The sequence below is a fragment of the Schistocerca cancellata genome, chromosome 3 (assembly GCF_023864275.1).
Source record: "Schistocerca cancellata isolate TAMUIC-IGC-003103 chromosome 3, iqSchCanc2.1, whole genome shotgun sequence".
NCBI classification, from domain to species: domain Eukaryota; kingdom Metazoa; phylum Arthropoda; class Insecta; order Orthoptera; family Acrididae; genus Schistocerca; species Schistocerca cancellata.
Window position 1 is genome coordinate 62,154,122 of NC_064628.1, and position 19,927 is coordinate 62,174,048.

Here is a 19,927-nt window from a genome sequence, read left to right on the forward strand (position 1 = left end):
GTTAGTTAGCTTTAACTAGTTCTAAGTTCTAGGGGACTACTGACCTCAGAAGTTGAGTCCCATAGTGCTCAGAGCCATTTGAATCATTTTTGTCCATTTCTACATGACAATCCACAAGTTTCTCTGTTACAGTCATAGAGGAGAAATGACCATGAAACAAAACTATGTATTCACAGTAATGGAACATTGCATGACGCTGTTGTTCAACAGTACTTGTCAGATACTGTGACTTTTCAGCATGTATTTACAGTGTTGTGTGTTTGAAAAATAAATAGTGACTCACTTATTAAGGCACCTTTTAAAATCAAATCCCATAAATGGAACAATTTTTTCACAATATTTTAGATACTGCTGCCTAATAATACATTTATCTATACCAACAGTGAAATAATTATTGTGTACATTTTACTTGTTCTGTGTTGGGGCTCATACTAGAAAATTGTTCCACTCTGCATCATGTCCATCCTTCCGTAATTTGCACACCATTGACCTACTTAACTTTTCCTTGTCGACTTTTGCTTGCTGGTGCCTCATCTGTTGGTATTATCACACCTATGTTGTTCTTGTTGTCGGTAAAATTAATGACATTAACAGCAGGTTCTCATGGCTTCCTGTGAAGGTATTTTCTGCGCTTGTCGCTCATGAACACTTGTCACACTCATACTATGAGCTTACAATGCACGCTGCTTTTAATTGGAATGTGACTGTACCTAGTTGTGGGAGCAAGCTAGTTCCTGCAACAGCTGGGTTACCAATTCACCTTGCTGAGTAACACTTTAACCATTGCATTTTATAGGTCCTGTCTTTATGAAAGCTTTACTTCTATTTATAAATAACAATGTATGTTTATAAATAGTTGTGAGGACTGTTTTGGTAACAGCCATTTGCTCTTTGCTTTGCAGTCTTTATTGAAAACAGCTGACCAACTAAAAATCAAAGGACTTTGTGAAGTACCAGATGGAAAAGAGGGTCCTGTGACCCCAATGCCTATTCTTTCTCGACGCTCTTTCACCAAATTACGACGTCTCACAGGCATAAAAAGACAGCGGCAACCTGAACCTCTGCGTCGCAATATCTTCAAAGAATTTATTGATCAGCAGCATCAACAACCTCAGCAGCATCCGCATCAACACCCACATCCACACCAGCAACAACTTCTGCAGCCTCAACAGCAACAGCAGCAGCAGCAGCAACAGCAAATCCACATTCACCAGCAGCCTCAACACCAGCATTTACAGCCAAACCCAATGGCAATCCAGCACCAGCTCCACCATCAGCATCAACAGCAAATAGAAATGACTGAATTGGGTGCCAACAGACCTCCCATGGGACCAGAATGTGTCACTGTTGCAACATCTACTGAAGATGATCATGAAAATTTACCTGTTGTGGTGCTTGAGAGTCGTATTCCACAGCAGCATCAGGTAAACTAATTAAGCACAGCACTGTTTCTTCCCATATGTTTCATGATGCATTTTCTGTGTTGTAATTTCCAAAACTGTGTTTAGTCTGATGATGCAAAACTGGTAAATGTAATATATCTTAAATGATTATAATCAAATTAGTTTTTCCACAAGTTGAAAAGAAAGTTGAGAAATGATAGACTGATTTCAGCAAGTAGTGTGTAGATGCAGGGTGGTCCATGTTCAGTTCTGCTGCAATATTTCAATGTCTACATTTAGTAATTTATTTCATCGAGCAGCACATCCCCTCAGGTTAATCTAGAAGAAGGTATTAGCGACCATAATGTCATTGTGGCTTCTATGTCAGTGGAAGTTACAAAAAAAGAGGGCAAAGAAGCAGTGTAGAGTTTTCTTGTTTCGGAAAGCAAATAAAAGTGTCATTAATGAATATCTTCATAGTCAGCTCCAAGCATTCACCACGGGACACAAAGATATTGAGCATCTTTGGTCGGAATTTAAATGTATTGTCCACCAAGTGCTAGAGAAGTATGTGCCTAACAAAAATATAGGGAAGGGAAAGGACCCACCTTGGTACGACAAACATATTAGGAAGTTACTGAGAAAGGAGAGAATTTTACGCAGTCGTTTTAAATGTAGTCACTGCCCCACTGACAAACAGAAATTATGCGAAATGAAATAAGCTGTCAAAAGGTCAATGAGAGATTCTTTTAACGAATTTGAAAGCAATATTTTATCTGCAGATTCTAAAAACAACCCCAAAAAATTTTTGTTGTTCGTAAAATCTATGAACTCTACAAATAATTCAATACCTTCTCTTGGTGACATTACGGGTAATGTAATGGATGATGATAAACAGAAGGTCAAAATCCTAATCCTAGCTTTCAAAAACTCATTTACGATAGAGGACTGCAGCACCAATTCCCCTTTCAATTATCGAACAAACGCAAGGATGGCTGACATAGTGTTTAGACGACAGGAAGGCATCTGGCCCAGATGGTATCCCCATAAGATTATATGTTGACTATACTACAAATATAGCACCATTCTTATACATCATCTATCAGAGATCATTGGAACAGCAGAAAGTTCCATGGTGCGAATTGTGTCTTCCACCACACATCGCTTGATGGCTAGCAGAGTATATATGTAGATGGAGGTTCATCTCCCCCCCCACCCCCCCCCCACCCCCTTAAAAGTTATGTTTTTAATTACATATAATATTAACTGAAATGTGGTGTTACAGAAAAATACTGGAAATTAAATAATAAATCATGTGACCAATGAAATTCAAATGAATTTAGGTTAAGGTAATTGAGCGGAGAAGAAATGATAAACTGGCACGGCGAGTTACCTCAAACCAATCTTTGGACTGAAGACAACACTAACAACAACAACAACATCACTTGCTTATTTGCTGACAGTTAGTTCGCTAGTGCCAGCTTTACACAAAAGCTTAACTTCTTATTTTCCACAAACATTTCGTAAGGGTATACAGAATGAGTTTTTTGATGAGGTAAACAATTTTTGGGAAAATGCATTTTCAAAATGTTTAGAGTCTCCCATTTAAAATTGTGTATAAAATATTGAGATGATGAGGATAGAAGTATCCTCAATAGTTTTTAAAAAATTGTTGCACATGATATTTCATACTGTGTTTATGAGATACAAAACATGACTGATGTAGCCTGCCTTGCCAGAGATTTAATGGATCACAGTAGAGCTATCTTTTCTGTTGGCTACACTACAAGACAGTTGACAATCAGTTTTGCACCATTTCTAAATTTTTTTTGCTATATCCATGTGCTTGTTTGGAAACTCGTATTTGGTGAAGTTATTGAGGGTTTTTTTTTTTTTTTTTTTTTTTCCTTTTCACATTCCAAGACCTAGTCTGAAGGTATTTAAAAAGTATTTACGTTGGTGCTGGAAAGTAAAGGGTACTCAGTATTGTTCTAATGCATTGTTTATGTCAGTATTTGATGTCCCAGTTGAATCTAACTTCTACACTGATAGTGGTACATTGACTGTGATGCTCCTGTCACTACATCTGAAAGTGCTTCAAAAAGAAAACTAGCTAGTAACTGAAATGGAAGAATGATACAAGAAAGTAAAAACTGGGACTACAAAATATGAGATGATTAATGTGTTTTTATCATCAGATGCTTTTGGGAACACTGTAGAAAATATTTTTCACTGAGAGCTACATATATGTAGGTCTTCCTTGTCAATTAGAGTTGATGTCGAATTATTGCAAAACATTATTATCTTTTTCAATTCCTCACATGCTACTGTAGATACAGGTAAACTATGTGATATACACATTGAACTGGTGGTGCATGGATTACAATCTGTAGGTAAGCGCAGGGCTCCAGTTCCATGTTATGTGGTGTGATGAACCTCTATGCTCCACCCTCAAAATCTGACACATTCATCATTGACAGGAAAGTATGAAAGGTGCTGTTGAGGGATCTGTTGTTGAAAATAATAATAATAACAGGGACTTGTCTATAGCTTTTGAGGGAAGCTGGCAGAAGGGAAGCCACATATCTCCGAATGGCATTGTAATAGCTACAAGTGTGGACGCTGGCAAGGAAGTTGATGTGGAAGTACTTTCCAAGATGTGCAGATGCAAGGATAAAATGAAAAATAAACACGAGGGAGAGTGTGTAGCAAATTTGATTCAAGTTTTAGTATGGAAATTGCTGGAGTAAGGAGTATTTATCAACATTTAATAAAATGATGCAACTTTACATATATTTGTTATCTTGGAGTGATGATTCAGAGGGATTCAAAGAAATTGGGAACTGAGGGACCAAGGGAAGAACATGAACATCTGGAAACTAGGGTTTGTTGGCAACATTCAGAAAATGTTGGGATCAAGACTTCAACAGCTCAACACTAGCATGAAGGGCAAGAAATTGAGGATGGAAAAACAGACTGACTGATTTTGCTATATATCATATTCAGAAGTGCTAAGGTCTAGCAATTAGATAAAATACAAGACCTGCAGAATTAATGAGAAGAACAGCCAGGGCTCTGTATTTTTGCACTCAGCTTTAGGCAGTGAAAATCCCCAACGAGTGCTGCATCCAGGAGGAGGAGATAGTTGATGCAAGTAGAATAGAGGCAATGTAACTAAACATCGCCCTCATCATTTGCCACATACCATAACGGACGAATTAAAACCAATGTTCCAAGACCTTGCAGATGTTAGTCTACTAAAGAAATGACTTCGTGGCCGGACTTAGAATCCAAATGAGTGTGTGAAATGTGATGTGGAAATGGTACCAAAACTATATTTAAGGCCGTATAACATAGTGGCAAAGTCAGCAGAAGATGAGGCTCTGCGCAATCAGGCCCATACAAAAAAGTGGTAAAGGTCTGCAGAAGATGGGGCTCAGCAAAGGATTAGACTCCAGCAGCCGTGCTTTGTTTAGACAAGGAATGGCTCGTGTCTTCAATTTATTAAAATCTTTTCAGAGATGGCCAGACAGCATAGGAGAGCCATCAAGAGGAAGCTCTTGGACAATTCTGATGATACTAGTTATTCATTGTTAGCTGTAACAGGCAGAAGTCGTGCTTTGTTTGTGCTATACATTTTACCAGATTCTGACTGAGATAAACTCAAGTTGTAGCATTCTCCTTTGGCACACCAGTATAGACGTTGGCAACAGCTAAGTAAAAAAAAAATCTGTGCTGTTTGCATGTTTGTTTATATTTATTTTCCTTTGTGCAAGAGTGCATGTGCAAATTTGCGTGCTGATTTGAAATTCCAGATTCACATATTTTACTGTTTCCATCACTTTTGCACAATCTTTCTTTGATTGTAACAATAACTGTTTGTGTTGTGATGTATTGTGAAATTTCGTAAATTCACAAATGTCGGGATAAACTCCTACTGTTATCATCAATTGTAGGCTTAAACGTACTTTTACTCTTTAAAAATTTTTGAAGACAGTATGCCAAAAATTTTTGAAGACAGTACACCTATCCTCATTCAGAACAAATGTTCTTTATGAAACTTCCTGGCAGATTAAAACTGTGTGCCCGACCGAGACTCGAACTCGGGACCTTTGCCTTTCGCGGGCAAGTGCTCTACCAACTGAGCTACCGAAGCACGACTCACGCCCGGTACTCACAGCTTTACTTCTGCCAGTACCTCGTCTCCTACCTTCCAAACTTTACAGAAGCTCTCCTGTGAACCTTGCAGAACTAGCACTCTGTAAAGATTGGAAGGTAGGAGACGAGGTACTGGCAGAAGTAAAGCTGTGAATACCGGGCGTGAGTCGTGCTTCGGTAGCTCAGTTGGTAGAGCACTTGCCCGCGAAAGGCAAAGGTCCCGAGTTCGAGTCTCGGTCGGACACACAGTTTTAATCTGCCAGGAAGTTTCATATCAGCGCACACTCCGCTGCAGAGTGAAAATCTCATTCTGAAATGTTCTTTAATTTCGTTGTATAATTACCTGAGAAATATGTTATTTTTGAGGATTTTTGGACACTTACAAAAATGCATTTTTGTACGTTACGAGTACGAATGTTTTTGGATAACTTATTTCATAGCAAATCAGCATTTTTGATTCAAAGTTACTGCCAAAGAATAAATCATCCTGAATTTCATTGTATATCAGTGCAAATAAATGCACATTTTTTGGGAATTTTTGGAAGTTGTTATTGCTCCATGCATAATCTAATTTGTAGTAAACTGACACTTGTGATTTAGTTACTGTAGCAGATATTCTAACTAACATGTTGTCTCACATCTAGTTTTCCCTTGAAGAGGAGCATACATTATCTACATTTATCGTAAATTTACTCTATTTTCAAGTTTGCTAATAACTGTATTTAACCTCAAAAAGTTTAAGAAAACTAGTGATTTTTGCCACAGGTTTTTCTGTTTCCTTAATAGAAATCTTGTCTTTTGTGTATTTGCTTCAATTCTTGTAGGGAAGTTGTTATATTTGTAGCTCCACAGATATAAAAGATAATCAGCAGGCTTAGTTTAAAGTTATTTGTTCACTATCCTGTAATACATTGCACCAGGCAAAAGGCAGTCCCACTGGGGTGCTGTTCTCGAACACCGGTTGAGTTGGTTGACATTCGTAAGCAGCTGGAAATCATCCTGACTAGACTACTGTTAAACAATTGGTACTGCTGTAAATCATTGCGTTACAACAGCTCCTGAGAGTCTGTGACATTCGCCTGCTTTATTTCCTCGTCGATCGTCCTCGGTGATGACGTACTGCGTTGCTATACTGGCTGAAAAATGGGGGTGGAAGTTCGACACCACCAACTTTAAATGATGTAGCTGACAGTTGCATAGTTGCGTTTTATCGTTCTTTACTTTCAATGTTCACATCCCCCCAATATACACAGTTAAAATGGTCAGTATCCGCATACTGCTACCATAGTTTGCTGTTGAATATCTGTGAACAGTAAAAGTATAACCACTTACTTCACAGTCCTTCAAATAAATTTAACAGACACTGTAATTTTTTTTAACACAGGGCCTATTTTTGTTACACTTATTTCACAGTTAAGTTGAAAATTGTCGTCGTTCTAACCACCACAGGTTTCTTGTCTGAAACTTGGCTGTGGACTGACTGTCTCAGGACCAAAAATCGGGCCCTTATATATCATCACAATAATAGGCATCGAAACTACACATTGTTCAGAAATTACAGTTAAAACATACCTCATTCAATTAACTGAAAACCTGGAAAGATTCTTTCAAAACCTGGAAAGATTCTTTCTTTTTAGCAGTTTCTTCTACTACAAAGGTTAGGCCAAATTATTTCTTTCAATGGTGAAATAAAGAAATATAGTTATGCAAACAGTACTGTTGACAAAACTGGTAATTTTTTTTTGGAATTAATTAAGAGCTGACTTTGCCAAAATGTTTTCGAATGGAGCCATATAAATACTCAAAGAATGCTATTAGTTGTTCCCCCAAATGTTTATAATTAGTACGGACTTTATATTTATTTATAATTCAACAATAGAATTTAAGTTATGAAATAACTACTGATTTCACCCTATAACAAAAATATTAACTAGGAGTAGTCGAAATAAATTTTAAAATCAATTACGTACATAAAACTAAGCACAAAATTAGATCTGCTGTTACATTCTTTAAAAACGATGGCCAACCTTTCTCTTTTATGAAAATGCAGATTATGTTGTTGTTGTTGTGGTCTTCAGTCCTGAGACTGGTTTGATGCAGCTCTCCATGCTACTCTATCCTGTGCAAGCTTCTTCATCTCCCAGTACCTACTGCAACCTACATCCTTCTGAATCTGCTTAGTGTATTCATCTCTTGGTCTCCCCCTACGATTTTTACCCTCCACGCTGCCTTCCAATACTAAACTGGTGATCCCTTGATGCCTCAGAACATGTCCTACCAACCGATCCCTTCTTCTGGTCAAGTTGTGCCACAAACTTCTCTTCTCCCCAATCCTATTCAATACTTCCTCATTAGTTATGTGATCTACCCATCTAATCTTCAGCATTCTTCTGTAGCACCACATTTCAAAAGCTTCTATTCTCTTCTTGTCCAAACTATTTACCATCCATGTTTCACTTCCATACATGGCTACACTCCATACAAATACTTTCAGAAATGACTTCCTGACACTTAAATCTACACTCGATGTTAACAAATTTCTCTTCTTCAGAAACGCTTTCCTTGCCATTGCCAATCTACATTTTATATCCTCTCTACTTCGACCATCATCAGTTATTTTGCTCCCCAAATAGCAAAACTCCTTTACTACTTTAAGTGTCTCATTTCCTAATCTAATACCCTCAGCATCACCTGACTTAATTCGACTACATTCCATTATCCTCGTTTTGCTTTTGTTGATGTTCATCTTATATCCTCCCTTCAAGACACCATCCATTCCGTTCAACTGCTCTTCCAAGTCCTTTGCTGTCTCTGACAGAATTACAATGTCATCGGCGAACCTCAAAGTTTTTATTTCTTCTCCATGGATTTTAATACCTACTCCAAATTTTTCTTTTGTTTCCTTTACTGCTTGCTCAATATACAGATTGAATAACATTGGGGAGAGGCTACAACCCTGTCTCACTCCCTTCCCAACCACTGCTTCCCTCTCATGCCCCTCGACTCTTATAACTGCCATCTGGTTTCTGTACAAATTGTAAATAGCCTTTCGCTCCCTGTATTTTACCCCTGCCACCTTTAGAATTTGAAAGAGAGTATTCCAGTCAACATTGTCAAAAGCTTTCTCTAAGTCTACAAATGCTAGAAACGTAGGTTTGCCTTTCCTTAATCTTTCTTCTAAGATAAGTCGTAAGGTCAGTATTGCCTCACGTGTTCCAGTATTTCTACGGAATCCAAACTGATCTTCCCCGAGATCGGCTTCTACTAGTTTTTCCATTCGTCTGTAAAGAATTCGTGTTAGTATTTTGCAGCTGTGGCTTATTAAACTGATAGTTCGGTAATTTTCACATCTGTCAACACCTGCTTTCTTTGGGATTGGAATTATTACATTCTTCTTGAAGTCTGAGGGTATTTCGCCTGTTTCATACATCTTGCTCACCAGATGGTAGAGTTTTGTCAGGACTGGCTCTCCCAAGGCCGTCAGTAGTTCTACTGGAATGTTGTCTACTCCGGGGGCCTTGTTTCGACTCAGGTCTTTCAGTGCTCTGTCAAACTCTTCACGCAGTATCGTATCTCCCATTTCATCTTCATCTACATCCTCTTCCATTTCCATAATATTGTCCTCTAGTGCATCGCCCTTGTATAGACCCTCTATATACTCCTTCCACCTTTCTGCTTTCCCTTCTTTGCTTAGAACTGGGTTTCCATCTGAGCTCTTGATGTTCATACAAGTGGTTCTCTTATCTCCAAAGGTTTCTTTAATTTTCCTGTAGGCAGTATCTATCTTACCCCTAGTGAGATAAGCCTCTACATCCTTACATTTGTCCTCTAGCCATCCCTGCTTAGCCATTCTGCACTTCCTGTCGATCTCATTTTTGAGACGTTTGTATTCCTTTTTGCCTGCTTCATTTACTGCATTTTTATATTTTCTCCTTTCATCAATTAAATTCAATATTTCTTCTGTTACCCAAGGGTTTCTACTAGCCCTCGTCTTTTTGCCTACTTGATCCTCTGCTGCCTTCACTACTTCATCCCTCAAAGCTACCCATTCTTCTTCTACTGTATTTCTTTCCCCCATTCCTGTCAATTGTTCCCTTATGCTCTCCTTGAAACTCTGTACAACCTCTGGTTCTTTCAGTTTATCCAGGTCCCATCTCCTTAAATTCCCACCTTTTTGCAGTTTCTTTAGTTTTAATCTACAGGTCATAACCAATAGATTGTGGTCAGAGTCCACATCTGCCCCTGGAAATGTCTTACAATTTAAAACCTGGTTCCTAAATCTCTGTCTTACCATTATATAATCTATCTGATACCTTTTAGTATCTCCAGGGTTCTTCCATGTATACAAACTTCTATCATGATTCTTAAACCAAGTGTTAGCTATGATTAAGTTGTGCTCTGTGCAGAATTCTACCAGGCGGCTTCCTCTTTCATTTCTTAGCCCCAATCCATATTCACCTACTACGTTTCCTTCTCTCCCTTTTCCTACACTCGAATTCCAGTCACCCATGACTATTAAATTTTCGTCTCCTTTCACTATCTGAATAATTTCTTTTATTTCATCATACATTTCTTCAATTTCTTCGTCATCTGCAGAGCTAGTTGGCATATAAACTTGTACTACTGTAGTAGGTGTGGGCTTCGTATCTATCTTGGCCACAATAATGCGTTCACTATGCTGTTTGTAGTAGCTTACCCGCATTCCGATTTTCCTATTCATTATTAAACCTACTCCTGCATTACCCCTATTTGACTTTGTGTTTATAACCCTGTAGTCACCTGACCAGAAGTCTTGTTCCTCCTGCCACCGAACTTCACTAATTCCCACTATATCTAACTTTAACCTATCCATTTCCCTTTTTAAATTTTCTAACCTACCTGCCCGATTAAGGGATCTGACATTCCACGCTCCGATCCGTAGAACGCCAGTTTTCTTTCTCCTGATAACGACATCCTCTTGAGTAGTCCCCGCCCGGAGATCCGAATGGGGGACTATTTTACCTCCGGAATATTTTACCCAAGAAGACGCCATCATCATTTAATCATACAGTAAAGCTGCATGCCCTCGGGAAAAATTACGGCCGTAGTTTCCCCTTGCTTTCAGCCGTTCGCAGTACCAGCACAGCAAGGCCGTTTTGGTTAATGTTACAAGGCCAGATCAGTCAATCATCCAGACTGTTGCCCCTGCAACTACTGAAAAGGCTGCTGCCCCTCTTCAGGAACCACACGTTTGTCTGGCCTCTCAACAGATACCCCTCCGTTGTGGTTGTACCTACGGTACGGCTATCTGTATCGCTGAGGCACGCAAGCCTCCCCACCAACGGCAAGGTCCATGGTTCATGGGGGTGGATGCAGATTATACTTATGTATATTAATGGTAATTAGAAGTGAAGAAATGAATTTTAAGGAGGCAGATGACAAAACGAGAGGGGAATTCAAACTATCCCAGTTTGCTTTGTCACAAGTCCTGTACCTATAGTACCGGTACAAAGGATACCTCAAGTATAGTTATCCTCTCCTGTCTCCTCTGTAGAAAGTATGGGATCTGTCATTACTTGTTCACTTGCCTGTTAGTGGTGTTTGGATGTTAGGTCTATATTGTAGCCATCAAAAGAGTAAACCTGATGTACGCATTACACCATGTATTTTCTGCATTTGCTTGAATCTGATTGGGTTTAATTTCATGTAGAGCGGAAGCCGAGCTATGTCTAGTACAGTAAGGTACGATCATAAGGATACATTTTATGTTGTGTTAACATGCACGTAGACTGAGCGCTGATGCGTAAGGATACATTTTGTGCTATGTTAACATGCACATAGACTGAGTGCTGATGCGGGATAACAGCTTTACCAGTGCATTTAATTGGACGCACTGGTCAGCCACCTGGTCGAACTAACCTGCAATGATGTGAGTAATTGCATTTTAGATGTAAAATGAAACAAGCAGAGAAACAATATGGCTTTGAATGTTATTTAATTTTTAAAAGAGAATGAAATAATATTCAGCAAAACTCCACCAGTACCGCACGATTCCTACGTGACCTAACGGAAAGGGTAAAATGCTTTTATCACCACCTAACATATCTTCCAATTACAAACAAGAGTGATGAAAATTCCTAACTTAATTTTCCTGAGTGAGCTATGTGTGATGCAAAAGCACGCTACAGGGATTTCACTGTATTGTTCAATTCTGAAGCCACTGTAGGTATTAATTACAATCAATCGTCTGATAATTTCTTAGTTCCTCCCTTATCTGAATCTGAGAAATACATTTCAGTTCTGGAACTGTCATCTGCTACGTTGATAATGAGTTGATCAACAACAGAACCCACAAAGCCAACCAGGCTCCCCATTTCCTCCTGTTCTTTTATGATGTGCCGTTCTATTTTCGGCAGTGGCATATGAAAAAGCTGCATGTGTTAGTTCCAGTACATTTGGCAGCTTAACAGTCTTGTTATTTCTCATAATAAATTGCTTAACTTGGCTCCATATCAAATCTATTGGGTTTATATTGTGATGGTACAATGACAAATGTAAAAATATACATTTGTATGATGTGCTCGATGCTGTGTAAATGATTGTTTTTTGTGTTTCTATGACGTTTACCACTCAGATTCGTGTGAGACCGCATCTGTGGTATAAAACAATGGACATAGTCCAAATAAAAAGTATTTGGTTTTTCATTTTTTTTCCTGAAAAATTAAATTGTTTTCTTAATTTAAGCAATCTTCATTGACAATATGAGATGTAGTTATTTCAAATTGAATGGAAAAAATGAATAAAGAAATAAATAAATAAAGATCACCAAGACCAAGGCGAGACTTAAACCAGCAATTCCACTAAACATCCAATGTCTACTTGTATCTCAACTGTATCAAATACAGTCCCTCAGAAAACTTCAGAGCCGATTTTTTTTTTTTTTTTTTTTTTTTTTTTTTTTTTTTTTTTTCTGTATGGTTATAAAAAACATGAAGAACAACTATTTCTTGGCACTCTTTAATTGTTTTCCACATGTGTGTTTCATTATGGAGAGGAAGCAACCTCCGCCATTATCATACTGCGTATTTTAACAGCACAACAATCAAAGCACAAAAGTAGAAAGACTGTGACTGTAAATGATTTTTGAAATAAAAAACTACATAGCCAAAATGCTTGATTAAGAAAAATGTTGTTGGCTGTTAATACATTAGAATATCTTAAAGTTTCATTTAATGTAACTCGGCGATAAGATATCTAATACATGAGTAGGACCTACTTCCAAGAGCGTAACAATACTACTGTACGTGTGCTTCAGATTCTGACCAATCATCACATTTGTTGGTGTCAAGAGGAGACAAATGCAATAGGATAGGATTCTGCTAATTGTTGGCAGTTTAAACATATGGCAAATTATGATACCCCTTTGGTAAATGGCAGCAAGGAACAGGACAGGACACCAGGTGCATAGTGTGTGCATCTGGAAGCCGCATTCAATATGTTGAAAAGCCTATTCCAGCAGCCATTGAAGAAACCGGGTGCAAGCAACTGTAGATGTTGGGCACATTGGAGCAAATGATGCCTGTCGCCTGGGCTTCAACGTCATACTTTGATCATTCCCCTGATTGGCAGAGAAGGTTGAGAAGACTGGCCTTGTGCAAGGAGTTTCAATGCAGCTTACAGTTTCCTGTATTCTCCTCGGAATTTATCATGACCCCTCAGCTCTGAATTGAGTGGAAGGACTGCTCAGAGATTTTGAAAGTTGCGTTACAAGCTAGGCTGCGACTTTCTGGACTTGCAGCATAGGGTTGAGAACTGTAGCGTGCCCCAAATGGGTACATCAGAGGCTCTAGCCAGTTAGCCGACTGAGTGTGGGGTGCCCACAAGGTGCTTTTAGCTGTAGGAAACCCAGAAGTATCAGTGTTAGTTCAAAAGAAATGCCTCCCACAGGTGAGAGTTTCAAAATCCTAGTGGTTAACTGGTGAAGAATTCACAACAAAATACCAGAGTTTGAGGCACTTCTGAAAAGCATGTGAAATTATTTGGGCCAGACCCAGTATCAGTGGTGGGCATGAGATGGTAATTGGATCCTTCTCTTGCCCATCAAACCCATTTCCTGATGTAACCTAAAGCTTTCGAGGAAACCTCAATTCACTTGTACGAAAGTGCCCCAACCATATTGTAATCATTGGCGGAGACTTTAATCATCCAACAATCAATTGGGAAAACTACAGTTTTGTTAGTGGTGGGCATGATGAGACATCTTGTGAAACAATACTAAATGTCTGCTCCTAAAGTAGCTAGAACAGATAGTTCAGAACACTATCCATGATGGAAATACAGTGGATCTTAGTTGGAGAGGCATCGTCAGATGTAGAAGTAACTTCAGGTATTCCCCAGGGAAGTGTTCCAGATGATGCCATTATCTATAATGAAGTGTGTGTGTGAAATGGAATAATCAAATATGCGCAGTCGTGATTAAAGCAGGTTGTAGACTTCGGTTTATTGGTACTATGCTAGGGGAACACAATTAGTCTACAAATGAGACTGCTTACAAAGCACTTGGGCACTCCATTCTAGAATATTGCTAACGTGTGTGACCCATGAGGGCAGCACAAATACTTGCAGGTTTGTTTGATTCATGGGAGAGTGTTAAAGAGAAGCTGAAGAAACCTAACTGGCATACCCTTGAAGATAGATGTAAACTATCCCAAGAAAGTCTACTAACAAAGTTTCAAGAGCCAGCTTTAAATGATGATCCAAGGAATAAACTACAAATATAGCTCACATAGGGATCATCAGGATGACATTAGAAAAATTACTGCATTCATGGAATCATGTAAACAATATTCTTGCCACACTCCATATGTGAATGGAACGGGAAGAAACCCAGTAACTGGCACAATGGGACGTGCCCTCTGTCATGCATTTCATGGTGGTTTGTAGAGTATAGATGTAGATGTAGTAAAATGAAAAATCTAACTAAAATTTGAAAATTTGTTGTACACATCTGAGAAATACAAACACACCAACACATTATGCTGCAAATATTATGTTGAAGTAAAGTTGTGGGGACTGTCATGCTTGGGTAGTGCAGAGACAGAGCACTTTCCCAGGGAAAGAAAAGGTCCCAAGTGCAAGTCTCAGTTCGGCACAGAGTTTTAATATTCCAGGAAGTTTCATATCGGTGCACACTGCCCTGCAGAGTGAAAATTTCATTCTGGAAACATTATGTTGCCCCTTGAAAAAATATAAACACAAGAACACCTGCCAACACTATATCCCTAGAAACTTTTCTTGCACCTGGTTCCCTGCTTTGAATAGATGTATTGCACTGCATGTGAAACAGAGAGAACAAGAAACCAACAGCAGAAACATTCTTGTACAAAGACACACAGAGCATAGATGTTGCACCTAATAACTTATTAAAAGGTTCTCATCAGTAAATGATGGGCTTGAATTCTGTAAACTGACGCATTCTCTTATACTACAGAAACACATCTCAACAAGAAATGTTTTTAACTCTGCTCTAAAAGCCATTTCCCTCTGCAACCTCTTCATGTATTTAGCATCGCATTCTAAAGAATGACACCAGAGTAGTCCACATGTCCTTGAGTATGAGGTGTTTTTGTTTGCTTTATATGGAAGGTCCCACAGCTGTGAGTGTTTTAGCTATGGTAATCGTTGCTGGTTTGCAGGTCTCCAAGATTAGCTCTTTCATCAACACACACTTGTGTGCTTGTAGGAAGAGTATTATAAGTGTACACAATTTCTTAAATAGGAGCTTGCAGTTAACCCTTATAGAGAGATGTGACAAAATTCAAATAGCTTTGTCTGTAGTCTATAGTTTTATCCCAAAAAACTATTGCATGAGAGCCATAAGAGACCAGAAGTAACCAAAGTCTACTCTCCATATAGCGGAGATGCTGAGTTTCAGATAGGCCCAACAAAAAGACAAAGTAAACTATTCGAGCACTTACTGAAGAGCATACTTTAGAAATGATTCCCATAGAAAAACTTGCAGAACTGAGTCCCTGAAATGGTTTTGTCATGTAGTCTTTCCAGCGTGTGTTATTCAACGTACATCACTAAACATTTTCTGCATTGTACCCTTTCTAACTCGTTTCTACACAGTACCAGATGGAGATCTTGGTAGTTTCGATGTATTTTTAAAATTGAGTATAATTTTTTTTCTTTGCATTAAACATCAACCTGTTGCCATTGAACCATGAATGCAAGGACTTGAGGACTTGATCGATTGTTGTAGGCAGAGACTTCTTAACATTCCCCAATATTACGCTAGTCCCACCTGTGAACAGCAAGGTCTTAGTTGCAGTTCCTGAGGCTTGTATGACTTTTTTTATATATAAATAAAATGAGAAGGAAAGTTGCCATTCACCATATAGCGGAAATGCTGAGACGCTGTTGTTTGATTTTTTTATATATATATATATATATATATATATATATATATATATATATATATATATATATATATATATATATATATATATATATATATATATATATATATATATATAAGAAACAGGAGGCGGCCATCACACTGCCCTGTGGTGAACACATTTTGACTTTCTTTGCATAAAATATCAACTCTTTCACAGCTACAGGCATACGTGTATTCCGGGCAGATAGAATACTCAGGTGGCTATTAGCATTCATCAACACCTGACGGGCAGGAAGGCCCAGCCGCTAATAGCAAAGATGTACCCATGGGCACAGGAGCAGGTAAACACGCACAGCACAATGGTGACTCACTTTTGTCTTCCTTACAATGTTCCTGCCAGTGCTGTTTATTATCTGCTGATCTCTGTAATGTCAGAAAGTCACACAGATTTCACTGGTTCCTTTCTGCTTATGAGTCAACTGGTAGATGCAGTCTGATTTCTTAACCTACAGGAGACAAAAGAAATAATCCTATATAATCTGAAGGGCATGAATTATCATAATGAACTGATGTATGAAATGTTACAAAAGGAGTTCTGTGTATACAGGAATGTGCAATTAGCCTACAGGGGCCATAGTGTGCAGCAGCCGTCGGGCTGTGTCAGCTGTCTGCCAGCCAGCGCGCAGTACGATATTGCAGAGCCTGCATGCATATCTGAAGGAAAAGGCACTGCAATGGCTACAGCCATTGTGAAATACATGAAATGTATTCACAGTTGTGACTATTGACAGCCATCAGCTATTTAATGAAATGACGACAATGAAAATTTGTGCTGGACTCGGACTTTAACCCAGATTTCCCACTTAATGCAAGCAGTTGCCTTACCATTATGCTATCAGAGTATTTATCGAGATCAGACCCAAATTTCCATATGTTGTCAGCCATGTGACATACATATATGTCTTCAGGGACTTTCCATCATACATCTAAACAACATAGGCACTGCAGTTTTCGTATTTATACTCGAAAACAGGGCAAACAACTTTCAATTACAATGTCCCCCCCTGTACGGAAATATACATAATGGGCATAAGGGGTGCAGGTTGTAGACACCCCGACGACATGTGGAAGTTTGGGTCATGTCATGAAGCGTCCTTGGATAGCATAATGATAAGGCAGCCATTCGTAAGTGGGAAATCCAGGTTCAATTCCCTGTCCAGTACAAATTTTTGTTGTTTTAATTCCATTATACAGCTGATGGTTCTCTGTTTTCGGAACTGTGAATATCTTTCAGGCATTTAATATGTTTGCCCCCACTAGCTGGCGAGGCAGGCAGGGTGCTCGGACCTAGCAGCCATGAAAGGGTTAATTTGAGTTTACGATTAGAATAAGCGGAAGTGAATTCCACAACCTGTGATCCATTATGCAAATATGATTGAAACCATTTGTTTCCTATCCTTTGTATCCTTGTTGCTACCAACTTACCTAAAAGAATTTCGCTATTAACACTACGGAAATTTTTAGAAACATGCAAGTTAACTTGTACAACATTATTGTTGTCACCTGTGATTCTAATTATTTCATCTGTATAATCTGTTATTGCTGTTTCTATACTTGTATTTGTTCAAAAACCATGTTGATTACTATTAATTAATGTGTGTAAGTATAAGTACCTGGTGACTGACATCTGGAGGCGTCGGATACTCTGTTGGATATCAGAGTGATTCGTGCACAGTATTTCAAGAACTTGACAAGGTCCGGTATTTATACCTACAGCCTTCCCCCTCCATGGTTAGTTTCAGGCATTCATTCTGCAGTCCGTGCGTGCTAGCAGTGTCTTTAAGTGTTCCCTCTTCCCTATCTGCACCCTGGCATTCTGTTTTTGGTCTGTTGTGGCTCCAGGTGCTCAATCCGAGGTCCGCTCCTGTTGGAAACATTCTTACGCCTTCATTCTTCAGTCCAGTGCACCAGGCCGAGCACTCGTGTTTCATCTTTGGTCCAATGCACCCATATGTGTGCTGGTGTTCAGTTTTGATCTGGTATGGTTCTAAGTGTTCTGCCTGTGGTCCACTCCAGCTGGAAGCATTCTGCAGAGTTTTGTGTTTAGTCTAGCACACCTGGTGTTCTGTCTGTGGTGTGTTCCCTTTGTCTACATCCTTAGTTACTCTTTTTGTGTTGTTGTGGTGCTGCCTTTGTTGTGTTTTCAGCAACTCCAGTGTGGGATCCCAGGCTCTACTGGGTTGGTATCCAGCATCTCAAGAACCTTCATTTCATCATTGTTTGTAGAAGGGCTGAGTACCAGACAGTGCTCGGCAATGGCTGACGTAGTTGCCTGGATTTACTTAGGTGTTTCCCTGATGTTTGTTACGTCGGATGTCCACTGTCCTTGTTGTTCAGCCAATGTATGACTTTCCACTTTGGCTAGGTTACTTCAGTATAACAAGGTGTGTACCCTCTGAACCAATGCTTCAGAACTGCACTCTTTGGCATTGGGTTGTGACAGCTGCTGGCTTGCAGCAGGTGAACTTAATATTAGGGTGGTGTGAGTTAAAATGTTCCAGAAACTCATTGAGCCTCTTGCTACATTGAGACCAGATCACAAAGATACCTTTCAAATGCCTGAAGAAGCTTGTAGGTTTGTATCTAGCAGTCTCTAATACCTGCCCGTGGTTACACTTTCTGTCTGTTCATAATGTTGGCCCCCATGCAGAAAAAAAGTTGTAGTCAGTATATGCCTGAACAGGTCCAATGGAGCATCATCAGATTTTTGCAGTTAGTTCAAATGAGTCTTTCAGTGGCACCCTAGTGAGCAGTAATACCACATTGAAACTGACCATTGTATCAGATTTTGTGATATGCAGTTGCTTGAGATGTTGCAAGAAGTCCTCAGAATGGTTGGTGTGATGAATACACTTTCCCACATATAGGAACAGCAGTTTCTTCAAGGACTTTGCTGTTGGCTACAGTGATGCACCAGTGTTGCTGACAACTGGGCACTGTGGCACAAAGAGAGTGTACCATTTGTGGATTACTAACCATAGAACTACTGGGACATGTGAAATATGACCTGAAACTACAAATCCCAGGAGTTTATAATATACCCTGCCAGTGTGGTGTGTTGTATAGCTGCCAAACAACTATAGATGGCAGTCGAATTTAGGCTTGTTCTTTGCATCTACATCTCTTATCTTACGACAGCCAATGAGTGTTTAGTAGTGTCCTGAGCACTCTACTGTGAATATCATAGTCAGTGCAAGTATAAAATGTGATTGCAGCAAGTCGTTTAATGAATTTCTATTCCATTTGTTGTGAGTTGTCATCGCTGATGGTGGTGGTATGTGACAAATTCTGCATAATGAAGGGACAGACATAATTTACACAATGAATGCTTTTTTTTCCCCCCCAAGCACAGAGTACTTGTATGCATGTACTGTGACTGTCACTTCAAACCTGCAACCATGTAGTTCCTGTCCAAGCCTTAACCTTCACGGGTCGCCATTGTTCTTTAATCAGACTGTAGGATAGTGGACATCCAATTCAGTGAACATCAGGGGCACACCCAACTAAAACAGGAAACGAAATCAGCCATAGCCGAGCACTGTCTGGTAATCAATTATTCCGTGAACCAATGAAAAGAACTGTCCAGCACAGATCCCCAGATACTGGGGCAGTGTTACAAGAGAATCTATAGATGTAAGGGTGACACAAACCCCCAAGAATAGACATACTGAGTACCAACCTCAGTAGAGCCTGAGATCCCGCACTTGAGCTGTTGAAAACACAACAGCGGTAGCAGGAGAACTCCATGAAAAGATGAACTGAAGGTGTATACATGGTGAACGTACTCAGACATAGCACCAGGCATGACAGATTGAAAATGGAACTTCACAGGACACTTCTGTGGTAGCAGATCTCAGAGGGAACACATAGAACCACACTGGATGGAAAACAGAATGCCAGCACACATACAAGTTCACCACTCAATGAGCAGTCTCAGGTAGCATCT

The 19,927-nt window shown here is 39.3% G+C and overlaps 1 protein-coding gene across 1 annotated transcript in view; it reads left to right on the forward strand.

The window, feature by feature from the left end:
* LOC126176968 (protein bric-a-brac 1-like) overlaps positions 1-19,927 on the forward strand; it is a 267,469-nt gene that overhangs the window by 142,200 nt on the left and 105,342 nt on the right. Inside the window, exon 4 of the mRNA XM_049924174.1 lies at positions 903-1,424. Coding sequence (XP_049780131.1) covers positions 903-1,424 — 522 coding nt within the window. The remainder of the gene's footprint in view (positions 1-902; positions 1,425-19,927) is intronic.